Source organism: Oryx dammah, unplaced genomic scaffold, assembly GCF_014754425.2.
Source record: "Oryx dammah isolate SB20612 unplaced genomic scaffold, SCBI_Odam_1.1 HiC_scaffold_27, whole genome shotgun sequence".
NCBI classification, from domain to species: Eukaryota; Metazoa; Chordata; class Mammalia; order Artiodactyla; family Bovidae; genus Oryx; species Oryx dammah.
Window position 1 is genome coordinate 32,697,784 of NW_024070211.1, and position 15,063 is coordinate 32,712,846.

General features: G+C 37.5%; 1 protein-coding gene across 1 annotated transcript in view; it reads left to right on the forward strand.

Moving 5' to 3' along the window:
• Positions 1–15,063, forward strand: part of ABCA12 (ATP binding cassette subfamily A member 12) — a 203,365-nt gene that overhangs the window by 164,395 nt on the left and 23,907 nt on the right. Inside the window, exons 37-39 of the mRNA XM_040228568.1 lie at positions 3,421–3,548; positions 5,023–5,110; positions 12,026–12,131. Coding sequence (XP_040084502.1) covers positions 3,421–3,548; positions 5,023–5,110; positions 12,026–12,131 — 322 coding nt within the window. The remainder of the gene's footprint in view (positions 1–3,420; positions 3,549–5,022; positions 5,111–12,025; positions 12,132–15,063) is intronic.

Consider the following 15,063-nt stretch of genomic DNA (forward strand, 5'->3'; position numbering starts at 1 on the left):
TACTGTCCATGGGCATTCTCCCAGCAGGAATACTGGAGTGGGCTGCCATCCTTCTTCCAGGGGACCTTCCCAACCCAGGGATCAAACCCAAGTCTCCTGCATTGCAGGCGGATTCTTTACTGACTGAGCCACCAGGGAACCCCTAGGTCTATCAATTCAGTAAACTTTTAAGAAATTAAAGATTACTGAAGGAAAGAGGTCACTTAGTTTCTGAGAGTCACTATGTTACCAACACTTCCCTATGGGGAGGAATCAAGCAATATTCTCTTCAAAGTGCCATATGACTACATCTTATACTGTCTTGGTACACTATTTTAGAATAAAGATGTTTTCAGTAAATGCAACTATTTTTTGTGGTCTCATGTAAGACAGTTACTAACAATAAAAACTAGAATCTTTTGAAATCCTTGCATTATAAGTATTATTCTTACCCAGTTCTCAAAGTGTTTTCTAATCTCTCATCTAACCTAACTAACTCTTTGTGTGTTTTCTTTAGTTCATAGTATAAGTCTACAAACAGTATTTAAAAATAGAATCTGGATAGATTTTAATTTTTTAAAAAAGTAGATTAAAATTTTTTCAACTTAATAGTCTGCTGATGGGAATCCAAATTTATGTAAACAACTTTTAAAAGCATTGATAGTATCTACTAATGCTGATGATATACATACCCTATGGACTCACCAATTCCATTCCTATTATATACCCATCAGAAGTGCTAGTTCACTGAGAGACATATACTGGGATGCTCATAGTAATAATATTTGTAATAGCCTCCCAAATTCCCAGCAACAGTAGAATCAGTTCAGTTCAGTTCAGTTCAGTCGTTCAGTCATGTCTGACTCTTTGCGACCCCATGGATGCCTCCCTGTCCATCACCAACTTCTGGAGTTTACCCAAACTCAGGTCCATTGAGTCAGTGATGCCATCCAACCATCTCATCCTCTGTCATCCCCTTCTCCTCCTGCCCTCACTCTTTCCCAGCACCAGGGTCTTTTCCAGTGAATCAGCTCTTCAGATCAGGTCACCAAAGTATTGGAGCTACAGCTTCAGCATCAGCCCTTCCAATGAATATTCAGGACTGATTTCTTTTAGGACTGGCTGGTTTGATCTCCTTGCAGCCCAAGGGACTCTCAAGAGTCTTCTCCAGCACCACAGTTTGAAAGCATCAGTCCTTCGGTGCTCAGCCTTCTTTATGGTCCATGTCTCTCATCCATACATGACTATTGGAAAAACCATAGCTTTTGACTATAAGGACCTTTGTCAGCAAAGCGATGTCTCTGCTTTTGAATATGCTGTCTATGTTTGTCATAGCTTTTCTTCCAAGGAGCAAGCATCTTTTAATTTCATAGCTGTAGTAGCCATCTGCAGTGATTTTGGAGCCCAAGAAAATAGTCTATCACTGTTTCCAATTTTTCCCCATCTATTTGCCATGAAATGATGGTACTAGATGCCATGACTCTTTTTGTACAGTTCTTCTGTATGTTCTTGTCACCTCTTTTTAGTATCTTCTGCTTCTTTTAGGTCCATATCATTTCTGTCCTTTATTGTGCCCATCTTTGCATGGAATGTTCCCTTGGTTTCTCTGATTTTCTTGAAGAGATCTCTAGTCTTTACCATTCTATTGTTTTCCTCTGTTTGATCTACAACTACACACATCATGTTCTCACAAACAAATGAGTGAAAAAAAGTCCAGATATGAGAGAGTACATATGATACAATTATATTTGTATAAAATACAAAAATGGACAAAACTCTTCTGTGCTGGTTACTTTGGGAGTTATAGGGTTGAAAGGAAACATGATAAGGGGGGCTCCTAGGGTACTAGCATTGTTTTGTTTTCTGATCCAGTTGCTGGTTCAAGGGTGTTTTCAGTTTGTCAAAATTTATCATACAGTATCCTTATAGTATATATGCTTTTCTCTATGTATAATTCAATAAAAATTAAAGCTAAAAATAACATTCATACATATCTCTTTTTATGAAACCAGAGGCATTATAGAATGTGATCTTCAAATTTTACAACTTGATGCAAGGTAAAATTCAGCGTTCTTTTTTTAGAGCAAACTGTAACTTTATGCTCTTGATCCACACATGTGCTAGTCTCAGGCTCTGAGACACTATGTGGAAGATGGGAGGAAAAACTGGAAAAGTGCTAGGCTTTCTCAAAACTAAAGTTTGTGGCAGCGAAGCATGATACACTCCAATGGAAAGTAAGAAGTCAGGGAGTGCAGAAAGCTAAAAACTTATAAATAAGGTGTTTAAACTAAGCTCTGAGGTTGGTTAATAGTAATGGACCCAGGCAGTGAATTTTGATGGTAACATAAGATGCTAACAATTGGGAAAACTGGGTGACAGGCATACAGGGACCTTCTGTACTATGTTTGCAACTTATATATAAATCAGCAACATGTATATAAGACATATATATAAATTAGATTTAGATGTGGGTAAAATTGGAATCTGACACCTAGGTTTAGTCCCTTAAAACTAATATAATATAAACTTGACTTCCCTGGTAGCTCAGACGGTAAAGCATCTGCCTGCAATGCGGGAGACCCAGGTTCAATCCCTGGGTTGGGAAGATCCCCTGGAGAAGAAAATGGCAACCCACTCCAGTATTCTTGCCTGGAGAATCCTATGGACAGAGGAGCCTGGTAGAGTACAGTACATGGGGTCGCAAAGAGTCAGACACAACTGAGCGACTTTTCTTTCTTCTTTCATCCACTGTTGTTCATCCCTGAGAATTTATCTCTGTTAATGTTATCTTTTCAATTTGCTGCTGCTGCTAAGTCACTTCAGTCGTGTCCGACTCTGTGTGACCCCATAGACGGCAGCCCACCAGGCTGCCCCGTCCCTGGGATTCTCCAGGCAAGAACACTGGAGTGGGTTGCCATTTCCTTCTCCAATGCATGAAAGTGAAAAGTGAAAGTGAAGTTGCTCAGTCGTGTCTGACCCTCAGCGACCCCATGGACTGTAGCCTACCAGGCTCCTCCGTCCATGGGACTTTCCAGGCAGAAGTACTGGAGTGGGGTGCCATTGCCGTGGGGCAAATACTTTTTTATTCCCTGTGAATAACTGAGAGAATTTTGAGTCATCATAAACTTTAATGTTGTTCTCCAGACATATCAAGCTTGTCAGTACAGTGAAAGAATATCTAACATTGGTTAACTTGTGTTCTTTTTTGGCTTTAAGCAAGTCTTAAACACAAGTATGTGCTCTATATAAATAATAACTTTGTGTTATTTCTTGGCAAAGGCAAGATGACTTCTTTTTCACAGCTCTTTAGAGGCAGAAGACACCCTTATCACACTCTACCAGTTGCACTAATAGACAAATCATGAGACTGAAGCTTCTTGACATTGTCTATTTAATTTGTACAGCATTGTCCAGATGAACTTTTTTAACATTATTTTTCAGGAATGTCCTAAATTTAACTATTCACCACCTCATAGAAGAACTTATTCTTCCCAAGTAATTTATAACCTCACTGGGCACCACTTGGAAAATTATCTTATATCAACTGCTAATGAGTTTACACAAAAAAGGTAAAAAAAAAAAAAACTGTTTATAAAAAATTTAATATAGAATATCTTGTTTTCTAATTTTAAGTTAACTGCCTTGAATTTGTGATGATAAAATGCAAATTTCTATTGATTATTTATGTGGGTAAATTCTGTTTTATCTAAACATCCTTACATATTAAAATTTAAGTAAATTAATTTATAACTAAATTAAGATTTATTTGAGCACATTGTAAAGCATTTTTGGCATTCAAAAATGTATTGTTAAATTTGTACTTTTTTTTTCTCAAAGCATAAAACAAGTTATTGACTGGATTGTGCAAACCTGGAGAGTTTTAAGGCATGGCTTTTGGTGACAGTTGTCCTTAGTTCCAATTTGAACATCTCCAAGCTTGGAGTATGATATCTGCATGTGAATAAAATGTGTTCTTGTATAGCAAGTTCACAGGCTTGTTCCTACACCACCTGAACACTTACCATAGATGGAAGTGTGGCAGGCTTACATTTTCAACAGCACGGATGGACCTGGAAGACATTATACCAAGTGAAATAATAGAGACAAATACTGCATGATTTCACTTTTATAGGGAATCCAAAATAATCAAATGCATAGAAACAGAAGAGTACAACAGTGGTTATTAGGGTCTGGGGAAGGGTGAGGTGGGAAAATTTTGGTCAAAGGGTACAAAGTCTCAGTAAAGCAAGGTGAATACATTCTGGATGTCTAAGTACAGCAAGTCTAGTTAAGAATACAGATTATTAAATGAAGTTTGTTAAGTGGGTAGACCTTAAGAATTCTCAACATATACAAGAAAATGGTAACTATGTGAGATAATGGATATGTTAATTAGCTTGATTGTGGGGATTATTTCACAACATATACATATATCAAAACATTGTATGCCTTAGATATATACACATTTTATCTGTCAATTATATCTTAATAAAGCTAGGAGAGAAAGGTGGCAAGTATACCTGAATATACATTAAATATTTTCAACAAAATGAGGTTTATTGTAAACAAACCATTCTAAAACCTACTTTAAAAAAAAATGTGAAGAATATCCTGTAGTGTTCTTTGCACATCAAAAATATAGTTCTGCAGCATCACATTTAGGGTAATAGTCACATGAAAATTATTTTTAGTATAACTAGTAAAATATTATTTAGTATTTAGTATTTAACCCATTCTTATTTATTTATTTAACCCATTCTTAATTTGGTCAATATTTAAACTAGCCTTTCCTTAAAATTTCTATTTTAATTTTTTAAATCCACTTTTTATTTTTAAGAGTCCATGAATTTCTAGTTATAATATGCATTAGACTAAAACATGATAAAAGAAATTGATAAAACTGTAAAATATTTCTCAGGTTGTATTTATTTCATACTACAAATGTATTCTTAGTGGAAAGAAAAAAGTGAGCTCTTAGTTAAACATTTTAGATTTATTTATGAATATTTTCTTATTAAAACAAATATCAATTTTTTCATGTAGATATGGAGGTTGGAGTTTGGGGCTGCCTTTGACTAAAGACCTTCTTTTTGATGTAACAACTGTTCCAGCAACTAGAACACTTGCCAAGGTAAATTGTGATCTTTCTTTTGGGATATCATACAAATGAGAATATGAACTTTAAATGTTCAAGCATTTTCAGGAGTTGAAAATAAAACATGGGTCAGTTGATTTGAAAATCATTTGGAATAATGTATACTCCATAATACAGTGGTTCCAATCTTCTGTATTTAACCTAAAGAAGCGTGTATACGCAAGTACCCAGTTCAGTTCAGTTCAGTTGCTCAGTCGTATCCAACTATTTGTCACCCCATGGACTGCAGCATGCCAGACCTCCCTGCCAATCACCAACTCCCAGAGTTTACTCAAACTTATGTCCATTGAGTCGGTGATGCCATCCTCATCTCATCCCCTGTTGTCCCCTTCGCCTTCCCCCTTCAATCTTTCCCAGCAACAGGGTCTTTTCAAATGAGTCAGCTCTTCTCATCAGGTGGCCAAAGTATTGGAGTTTCAGCTTTAGTATCAGTGCTTCCAATGAATATTCAGGACTGATTTCCTTTAGGATGCACTGGTTGGATATCCTTGCAGTCCAAGGGACTCTCAAGAGTCTTCTCCAACACCACAGTTCAAAGGCATCAATTCTTCGGCACTCAGCTTTCTTTATAGTTCAACTCTCACATCCGTACATGACTACTGGAAAAACCACAGCCTTGACTATATGGACCTTTGTTAGCAAAGTAATGTCTTTGCTTTTCAATATGCTAAGTTGGTCATAACTTTCTTTCCAAGGAGTAGCGTCTTTTAATTGCATGGCTGCAGTTACCACTGCAGTGATTTTGGAGCCCCCAAAAATAAAGTCATGCCATGATCTTAGTACCAGGTTACATATACAAAAATGCACATAGTAGCATGTCTCATATTAGCTGAAAATGCAACCCCAAATGTCCATACACAGTAGAATAAATAAATTTTTATATATTCATTCAATAGAACTCTTAGCCATGGAAATGAATAAAATCATTTCCATACAATAGTTCAATGCTGTAAAGAGCAATATGGTATAGGAACCTAGAATGTTAGGTCCATGAATCAAGGCAAGTTGAAAGTGGTCAAACAGGAGATGACAAGAGTAAACATCAACATTCTAGGAATCAGCAAACTAAAATGGACTGGAATGGGTGAATTTAACTCAGATGACCATTATATCTTCTACTGTGGGCACGAATAAGTTAGAAGAAATGGAGTAGCCATCATGGTCAGCAAAAGAGTCCGAAATGCAGTACTTGGATGCAATCTCAAAATGACAGAATGATCTCTGTTCATTTCCAAGCCAAACCATTCAATATCACAGTAATCTAAGTCTATGCTGTGACCAATAACACTGAAGAAGCTGAAGTTGGACACTTCTATGAAGACCTACAAGACTTTCTAGAACTAACATCCAAAAAAGATGTTCTTTTCATTATAGGGGCCTGGAATGCAAAAGTAGGAAGTCAAGAAACACCTGGAGTAACAGACAAATTTGGCATTGGAATACAGAATGAAGCAGGGCAAAGGCTAATAGAGTTCTACCAATAGAACGCACTGGTCATAGCAAACACCCTCTTCCAACAACACAAGAGAAGACTCTACATATGGACATCAATAGATGGTTGACACCAAAATCAGGTTGATTATATTCTTTGCAGCCAAAGATGGAGAAGCCCTATACAGTCAGCAAAAACAAGACTGGGAGCTGACTTTGGCTCAGATCATGAACTCCTTATTGCCAAATTCAGACTTAAATTGAAGAAAGTGGAGAAAACCACTAGACCATTCAGGTATGACCTAAATCAAATCCCTTATGATTATACAGTGGAAGTGAGAAATAGATTTAAGGGACTAGATCTGATAGACAGAGTGCCTGATGAACAGAGGTTCCTGACATTGTACAGGAGACAGGGATCAAGACCATTCCCAAGAAAAAGAAATGCAAAAAAGCAAAATGGCTGTCTGGGGAGGTCTTACAAATAGCTGTGAAAAGAAGAGAAGTAAAAAGCAAAGGAGACAAGGAAAGATATACCCATTTGAATGCAGAGTTCCAAAGAATAGCAAGAAGAGATAAGAAAGCCTTCTTCAGCAAGGAACAGAGAGACTAGAGGTCTCTTCAAGAAAATTAGAGATACCAAGGGAACATTTCATGCAAAGATGGGCACAATAAAGGACAGAAATGGTATGGACCTAACAGAAGCAGAAGATATTAAGAAGAGGTGGTGAGAATACACAGCAGAACTGTACAAAAAAGATCTTCATGACCCGGATAATCATGATGGTATGATCACTCAACTAGAGCCAGACATCCTGGAATGTGAAGTCAAATGGGCCTTAGGAAGCATCACTATGAACAAAGCTAGTGGAGGTAATGGAATTCCAGTTGAGCTATTTCAAATCCTGGAAGATGATGCTGTGAAAGTGCTGCACTCAATATGCCAGCAAATTTGGAAAACTCAGCAGTGGCCACAGAACTGGAAAAGTTCAGTTTTCATTTCAGTCCATCCCAAAGAAAGGCAATGCCAGAGAATATTCAAACTACTGGACAGTTTCACTCATCTCACACGCTAGTAAAGTAATCCTTAAAATTCTCCAAGCCAGGCTTCAGCAATACATGAACCATGAAATTCCAGATGTTCAAGCTGGTTTTAGGAAAGGCAGAAGAACCAGAGATCAAATTGCCAACATCCGTTGGATCATCAAAAAAGCAAGAGAGTTCCAGAAAAACATCTATTTCTGCTTTATTGACTATGCCAAAACCTTTGACTGTGTGGATCAGAATAAACTGCAGAAAATTCTGAAAGAGATGAGAATACCAGACCTGCCTCTTTAGAAACCTGTATGCAGGTCAGGAAGCAACAGTTAGAAATGGACATGGAACAACAGACAGATTCCAAATAGGAAAAGGAGTATGTCAAGGCTGTATATTGTCACCCTGCTTATTTAACTTCTATGCAGAGTACATCATGAGAAACGCTGGCTGAATGAAGCACAGGCTGGAATAAAGATTACCAGAAGAAATATCAATCACCTCAGATATGCAGATGACACCACCCTTATGGCAGAACGTGAAGAGGAACTAAAGAGTCTCTTGATGAAGGTGAAAGAGAAGAGTGAAAAGGTTGGCTTAAAGTTCAATGTCCAGAAAACTAAGATCATGGCATCTGGTCCCATCACTTCATGGGAAATAGATGGGGAAACAGTGGAAACAGTGGCTGACTTTATTTTTCTTGGCTCCAAAATCACTGCAGATGGTGATTGCAGCCATGAAATTAAAAGATGCTTACTCCTTGGAAGGAAAGTTATGACCAACCTAGACAGCATATTGTAAAGTAGAGACATTACTTTGTCAACCAAGATCCACCTATCAAGGCTATGGTTTTTCTAGTGGTCATTTATGGATGTGAGAGTTGGACTCTAAAGAAAGCTGAGTGCCAAAGAATTGATGCTTTTGAATGTGGTGTTGGAGAAGACTCTTGAGAGTCCCTTGGACTGCAAGGAGTTCCAACCAGTCCATCCTAAAGGACATCAGTCCTGAATATTCATCGGAAGGACTGATGCTGAAGCTGAAACTCCTATACTTTGGCCGCCTGATGCGAAGAGGTGACTCATGGGAAAAGACCCTGATGCTGGGAAAGATTGAGGACAGGAGAAGAAGGGGACGACAGAGGATGAGATGGTTTGATGGCATCACCGACTCAATGGACATGGGCTTGGGTGAACTCTGGGAGTTGGTGATGGACAGGTGCTGGGGTCATGCCCTGGTGGATCCAGGGAATTCGAAGGGGAGACAGCGTAGGCGAGGAAATCTTATTTATTTAGAAATATAAAAGAAATTAAGAAGAAATAGTATAGTAGGAAAATTTAGTGGAGAAAAGATGCTGAATAACTTGGTTTACATGGAGAACTAATAAAATCTCAGGTCAAGAGGTTTGCACCATCTACGTTGGGCCACCGGCGCCCGTTTGAATAGCAGAGGGTGCCCCGCCTTGGGCTCCCTCTCTCATGGATCTTAGAAGCCGGGGCAAGTAAGTAGACATGGTGAGCCTCCCCACTCCAGATGGGAATTCAGCCTGCAAAGGAGAGGGAGGCAGAGAGAGAAAGAGAGAGAGAGACACCGGGGGAGCCAGATTTCCAAGAAACTAGTTCGAGAGACTAGTCTGAGAAACTGGTCCATCCTTTATTGTTCAGAAGGCTTTTTATACTTTTTGGTTGTACATAGAGATCAATGGATAATACAAAATTATGCAGTGTCAACAGCCCTGACTCTTATTGAGACCAGGCTTTCTCTCTGCATACCTAGTTGTATACATAAGTCAGGTGATTTACATCATCTTCTGGCCAGAGGGCCAATTAACATTTTATGGCCCTTTTCTGATAAGGGTAATAGTGTTGTTCTTCCCAAAGTCTGGTGCCACTCTCAGAAAACACTAAATAAAGTTACATTCTTACATAGCAAGGATACAACAATTTATAACAAGGAAAAAGGAGTACGGTGATTTATAACAAAAAGAAAATTAATTAACTCAAAAGTCTAGTATTGCTAACATCAAACTACTATATTCCTATTTCTGCATCCCGTTTACATTGATTAATATCGTCCCAGGTACCTAGAAGATAAAGGATATGGAGGCCTGGCAGCAAACATTAACTTAACAAACTCTTCACCAAACTAATTCTTAGCTCTAAAAGGCTCTATATCTTTAAGATGTTTTGAGCTTCGTGCCTCTCATGGTTGGGGGCTGTAAACAATCCACAAGCTGTAAAGACTGGGCAGATAAGTTAGAAAGCCATCAAAGGGGTTTTAAGCTGAGACATTCTTTTTATATGCAGGAGACTGTTAACTGGAGCTCTGAATTAACTCTTTCCAGAGAAAAGGTGGTAATGTCAGAAGAGTATAGTATAGCAGACAGTAAACAGAGAGAATTTGTTTTAGGGGTAGATGCTCAGACAGAGGACCCCTTGAGACCTGACTCGTCTTGCCCATCAGGCCTCTCCGCATGACCTTGTCATGGGTGGGATCTCCCGTGCTGGCTCCCGGCAGACAGAGAGGCCTGGCGTGCTGCAGTTCATGGGGTTGCAAAGAGTGGGACACAACTGAGCGAGTGAACTGAACTCTTCCAAACACTGTTAGTAAGCAAAAGCAAAAACAAAAAGGAATACACAACTGTAATTGCATTTACTATAAACTTTGACAGTAAGCAAAACTACAATATAATCTAGAGGAGAGAGAGAGTACATTGTGATTTGAAAGGACACAGAGTTTCAAAGAGAAGATGTTTGGATGCTGGCAATTTCTGTTTCTCAACCTGAGTGATGGATCTATTCCCTTTGTAATATTTTCTTAACTGTACATTGATGTTTTAGGCATTTTCCCTTGTATATGGGTCATATACATTTAGCTTTGCTTCTTGTGTGTTATTCGCTCAGTCATGTCCAACTCTTTCTGACCCCATGGACTGTAGCCCACGAGGCATCTCTGTCTATGGAATTCTCTAGCCAAGCGGGTAGCCATTCCCTTCTCCAGGGAATCTTCTTTACCCAGAGATCGAACCCAGGTCTCCTACACGGCAGGCAGATTCTTTGCTGTCTGAGCCACCAGGCAATGCTTTTAAAGAACATGGAAACTTAACAGAATTTGATGATATAAACAATTCTGTTGGCATTTTTCTTCTAGACTGTATCTATGCTTTGAATGTGAAACAAGCTAGAGTCACAGAATCAGACACATGTGATTACCCATATGATCACAAGTAGTCTTTAAATCTTAAATTGCTCGTAACACTTTTCTCACTTGTTAGTATGAGATATGTACAAACTTGTGGGAAGTGAAGAAACAAATACTCATTTAGTGACTTGTAAACGAAGCACTAGTGTCACCTTTTATATCAAGTACCTATACATCCTCACAACATCCCTAAGAGACAGATATTATTGAGTATATTATAGCTGGCTTTTATAAGGTCATATAGAATGTAAATACTACTGCCATGGACTTGAAAGCCGCCCCCCCCTTGTTTCTTTTCTTGCTCTCTTCACACAGAGTAAATATTCTTAGATAAGGGAGTTCTAACATTAAATAATTTCTCTCTAAATCAGATTTGTAATTTTGAATTACTAATTGCCTTTCTTGATTTGAGGTATACCAATATTTTAAATATGGGCTTCCCTGGTGGCTTAGTGGTAAAAAATTTGCCTGCCAGTGTTTGCCAGTGCAGGAGAGATGTGGGTTTGATCCCTGGTTCAAGAGGATCCCCTGGAGAAGGAAATGGCGACTCACTTCAGTATTCTTGCCTGGAAAATTCCATGGACGGAGGAGCCTGGTGAGCTACATACAGTCCATGGGGTCAGAGAGAGTTGGACATAACTGAGCAACTGAGCAACTCAGCAACAACATTTTAAATCTCTTTCCTTTTGACATAGAAGATAAAGTAACTCGCTTTCTTTTGGGTTTTAACTAGGAATAAAAAGTTAGTGGGGGTATTTCAAGGTTATCAATCTTGTTGCTAAGGACACAATGCTTGTAAATGTATCAATAATTTATTTCTTTCTACAGCCTTGCCTATACGCCATTTGTTTTTATTATTATTATTTAGAGACAGATTGCCTTACTTCTAGTTCCAGAATCACCATAGACCAGTCACAGAGATGAAGATAATAATGACTTCTGTTAATTCCAAGCTTTACTTGTAGAGAAAGTCTAGAATAACTACTGACTTGGTGCTATCAAGCAGGAAAAAGTTGTTTTCATGATCTCCACCCATCTCTAGGTTAGAAACTTAGAGTTTTGTGGTCAGCACTCTGGTGGATGGTTCATAATCTGCCAAGATGAAATAAGTTACTGGGGAAACTGGTGCATTTATTTTAAATATAAATTATATAGTCTGTAAAATATAAAGACTGCCTAATTTATTTGAACACCATACTGATCTTGTCTTCTTTTGGAATGTTACAGGTATGGTATGATCCAGAAGGCTATCACTCCCTTCCAGCTTACCTCAACAGCCTGAATAATTTCCTCCTGAGAGTTAACATGTCAAAATATGATGCTGCCCGACATGGTAAAGTTATTTATATAGAAGCTCTTTGTCTTGAAACTCTTGCTATTCACCATGTGAAAATGTGCATTAGACCCCATTTCCTCCTTGTGGCAGCTATTTTATGGTATTTAAACCACAGATCTTTAAGGGGACGCATGTACACCCGTGGTGGATTCATGTCAATGTATGGCAAAACCAATACAGAATTGTAAAGTAAAATAAAAAATAAATTAATTAATTAAAAAAAAATAAAAGGAGTTTGGAAGTAGTAACTACCACCAGATGGAACATTCTGGATAATCCCCTCAATTTCAGGTTAATTTAGCTTCTTCATTTATCAAGGCAGGATAATAATGCTGACTTTATACTTATTTCTGTTCTCACACCTTGTAGTTATATCTCACAGGAAAGCATTTTATAACTATTTACTTGTACATAGGCTAAAAAATAAAGTGATAATGTCAATAAATATTATACACAAATCTAAATGTGAAAACAAAACTTCAGAAGTTCTACCAGAAACGAAGTGTTACCATTAATTGAGTAGTTACCATAAGGACACATGCTTTGTGTAAAATATTGCTAATACTTAGCAGCCTCTCATGATGAGTGTTGTTGTTTCCCACTATTATTTCTCTGGGAATCAGAAGCGGGATTTGAACCCAGGTTTGTTTGCCTCCTGCCGCTTCATTTTCCCAATACTTCTCTCTATACTCAACAAAGTCAACTTTTGGAAGCTTCTGCATAGTCTTTTTAAAAAATATTTACTTCTGTATTTGGCTGCAGCAGGTCTTAGTTGTAGCACATGGGACCTGTTAATTGCAGCGGGTGGGATCTAGTTCCCTGACCAGGGATGGAACCTGGGCCCCTCGTATGGGAGGGTGGAGCCTTAGCCAACTGGACCACCAGAGAAGTCCCTTCCACAAAAGTTTTTTTTTTAACGGTTTGGAATTCAAAAGAGGCTGATTGTTTTTCTAACTCAATTACTCTCCATTTCATCTTCTTAAGCCTTGCTCAGATTATTTCCCCATACAGATCCCCCAAAATAAAAATAAAGATGGAGAAAATGGAGTAACATATTTGCTTGGCAACAGTTTCTAGCCTAATAAATAGGCTAACAGACTGTTTAAAAAAGAAATGCTGTTGTCTTCTCTTTCATCTCCCTACTGTCGGGCATAATAGCATGTGCTGGGCATTCTGGCAATTGTGGAAGTAAACTGTGGAGTCGAATACTCATTCTAGGGACAGAATCTTTCAAAGTCTTCATTTCTGAGAAAACAGTATTTTCCCCCACTGCTTTGACATTTTCCTAGCAGCAGGAACCATGAAGAAAATAACAAGATTGATAGATAGTACTTAGATCCAGAGCATCAATAAAGAGTGTAGTCAAAAGTGGTAAATTAAGTTAAATGATGAGTAAAGCCAGGTGAGTCTAGTGCAGCCTGGTTTGAAATACTATTGAATGTTTGACTTTCACTAGGATGTCTTACTGAGAGCAAAAGATATTTGTTGCTGTGACAATATAGGAACCATAGAAATGACTTGGAAGAAACGTTGCAAAGGTATGTAGGTAAGAAAAAGAGGCAATGCCACTTTGAGGAATCAGCTTTTGAAACCTATATTCAGGTTTCATTTATTATTCGTGTTTTTTACCAAGATGAAAGCAGTCAGAATCACTCTGGATCCTGGCAGGCTTGAATTTCTAAGTTACAGAGTATAAAGAATTAAGAATTCTGGAACATAAACTTTATGTATTGACCCTAAAAGGAAATATTTTTAATTTAAAAATAAAGCTTAGCTTGAATTACATGTGGAGACTGGTAGTAGTGTGCCTTCTATTTTTTTTAATTAACTTTTCTTATATAGGCTTGTGAAAGTGGTAACTTTCTACCCTATCAGTAAGGAGCTTGTTTTCTTTCAAAGAAGAAAACCATCATGTCACCTTAAAATACTTTTATTATATTGTAATGAGTGTATGGGATATACCATAATAATGTTTTTTTTAAAAATCAATTCAAATAGCCTCCTGCCACCTCCCCCTACTACACAAGCTGTTTTAAGCCATCTTTGTTGGATTCTACATGAATTAAGATTTTGCTTTTAGTTGTAAAATTGATTCTCTGAATTTTAACATGCTAATAAAAACCTTTTAATTAGCTTTCCTTTGCAAGTCAATATCTGTTATATTCATGTGGTTCCCTCTAGTGGTTAATTTAACTTGAAATTTCTGTTTTCTTCCCCTAGAATACAAATTTACTTGTTTTCACTAACAAATGTTGTACAACCAGGCTCTTCTCCAAAAATATTGACACATTGTTCTCTCTACCCTAATGTTTATTCTTATTGCATTGGTCAATGGGAAATTACTCATTTTAGGCTTACAAGTGTAGAAACTAGAGAAAATGTGTTATTTTTCATGTATATTGTATATGGGGGTATAATTGAAATTTTGAGGTTTTATTAGAGTCAATAAGCATTCATCGACTAATCACTGTACTCAAGACTGTGCTAGTTGCTATAGGATCCACAGAAAAGATGGTAATATAGATTCCAAGCTCTGATAACTTGATGTTGCTGCCAAAGATATGGAAAAAAATTGTTTTAGCAGTATTTTTCATATTGGAGTAAATGTATTTGTAAAGATTTCTCTGGTGAAATAAAGTATTTCTTGATTCTGAAATATCAGTATAAGTCAGGAATAAGAGAAATGACTTCCCCTTGCCTATATTATAATCTAGCAACAAAGTTTAAGTAGGTCCCAAGGAAAATTGAGTCTCAGTAAAAGACAACTCATTAATTTACACAAAAGATAAGAAAGATGCATTCCTCCAATGATTTAATTAAAATTATACATCAAGTTGATTATTATTGCTGTTAGTTTCTTTGTTTTGCTTTAACTTTTATATGTTTTTCTTCAATACAGAACAGTTGCAGATTTTAACCTTAAAACATG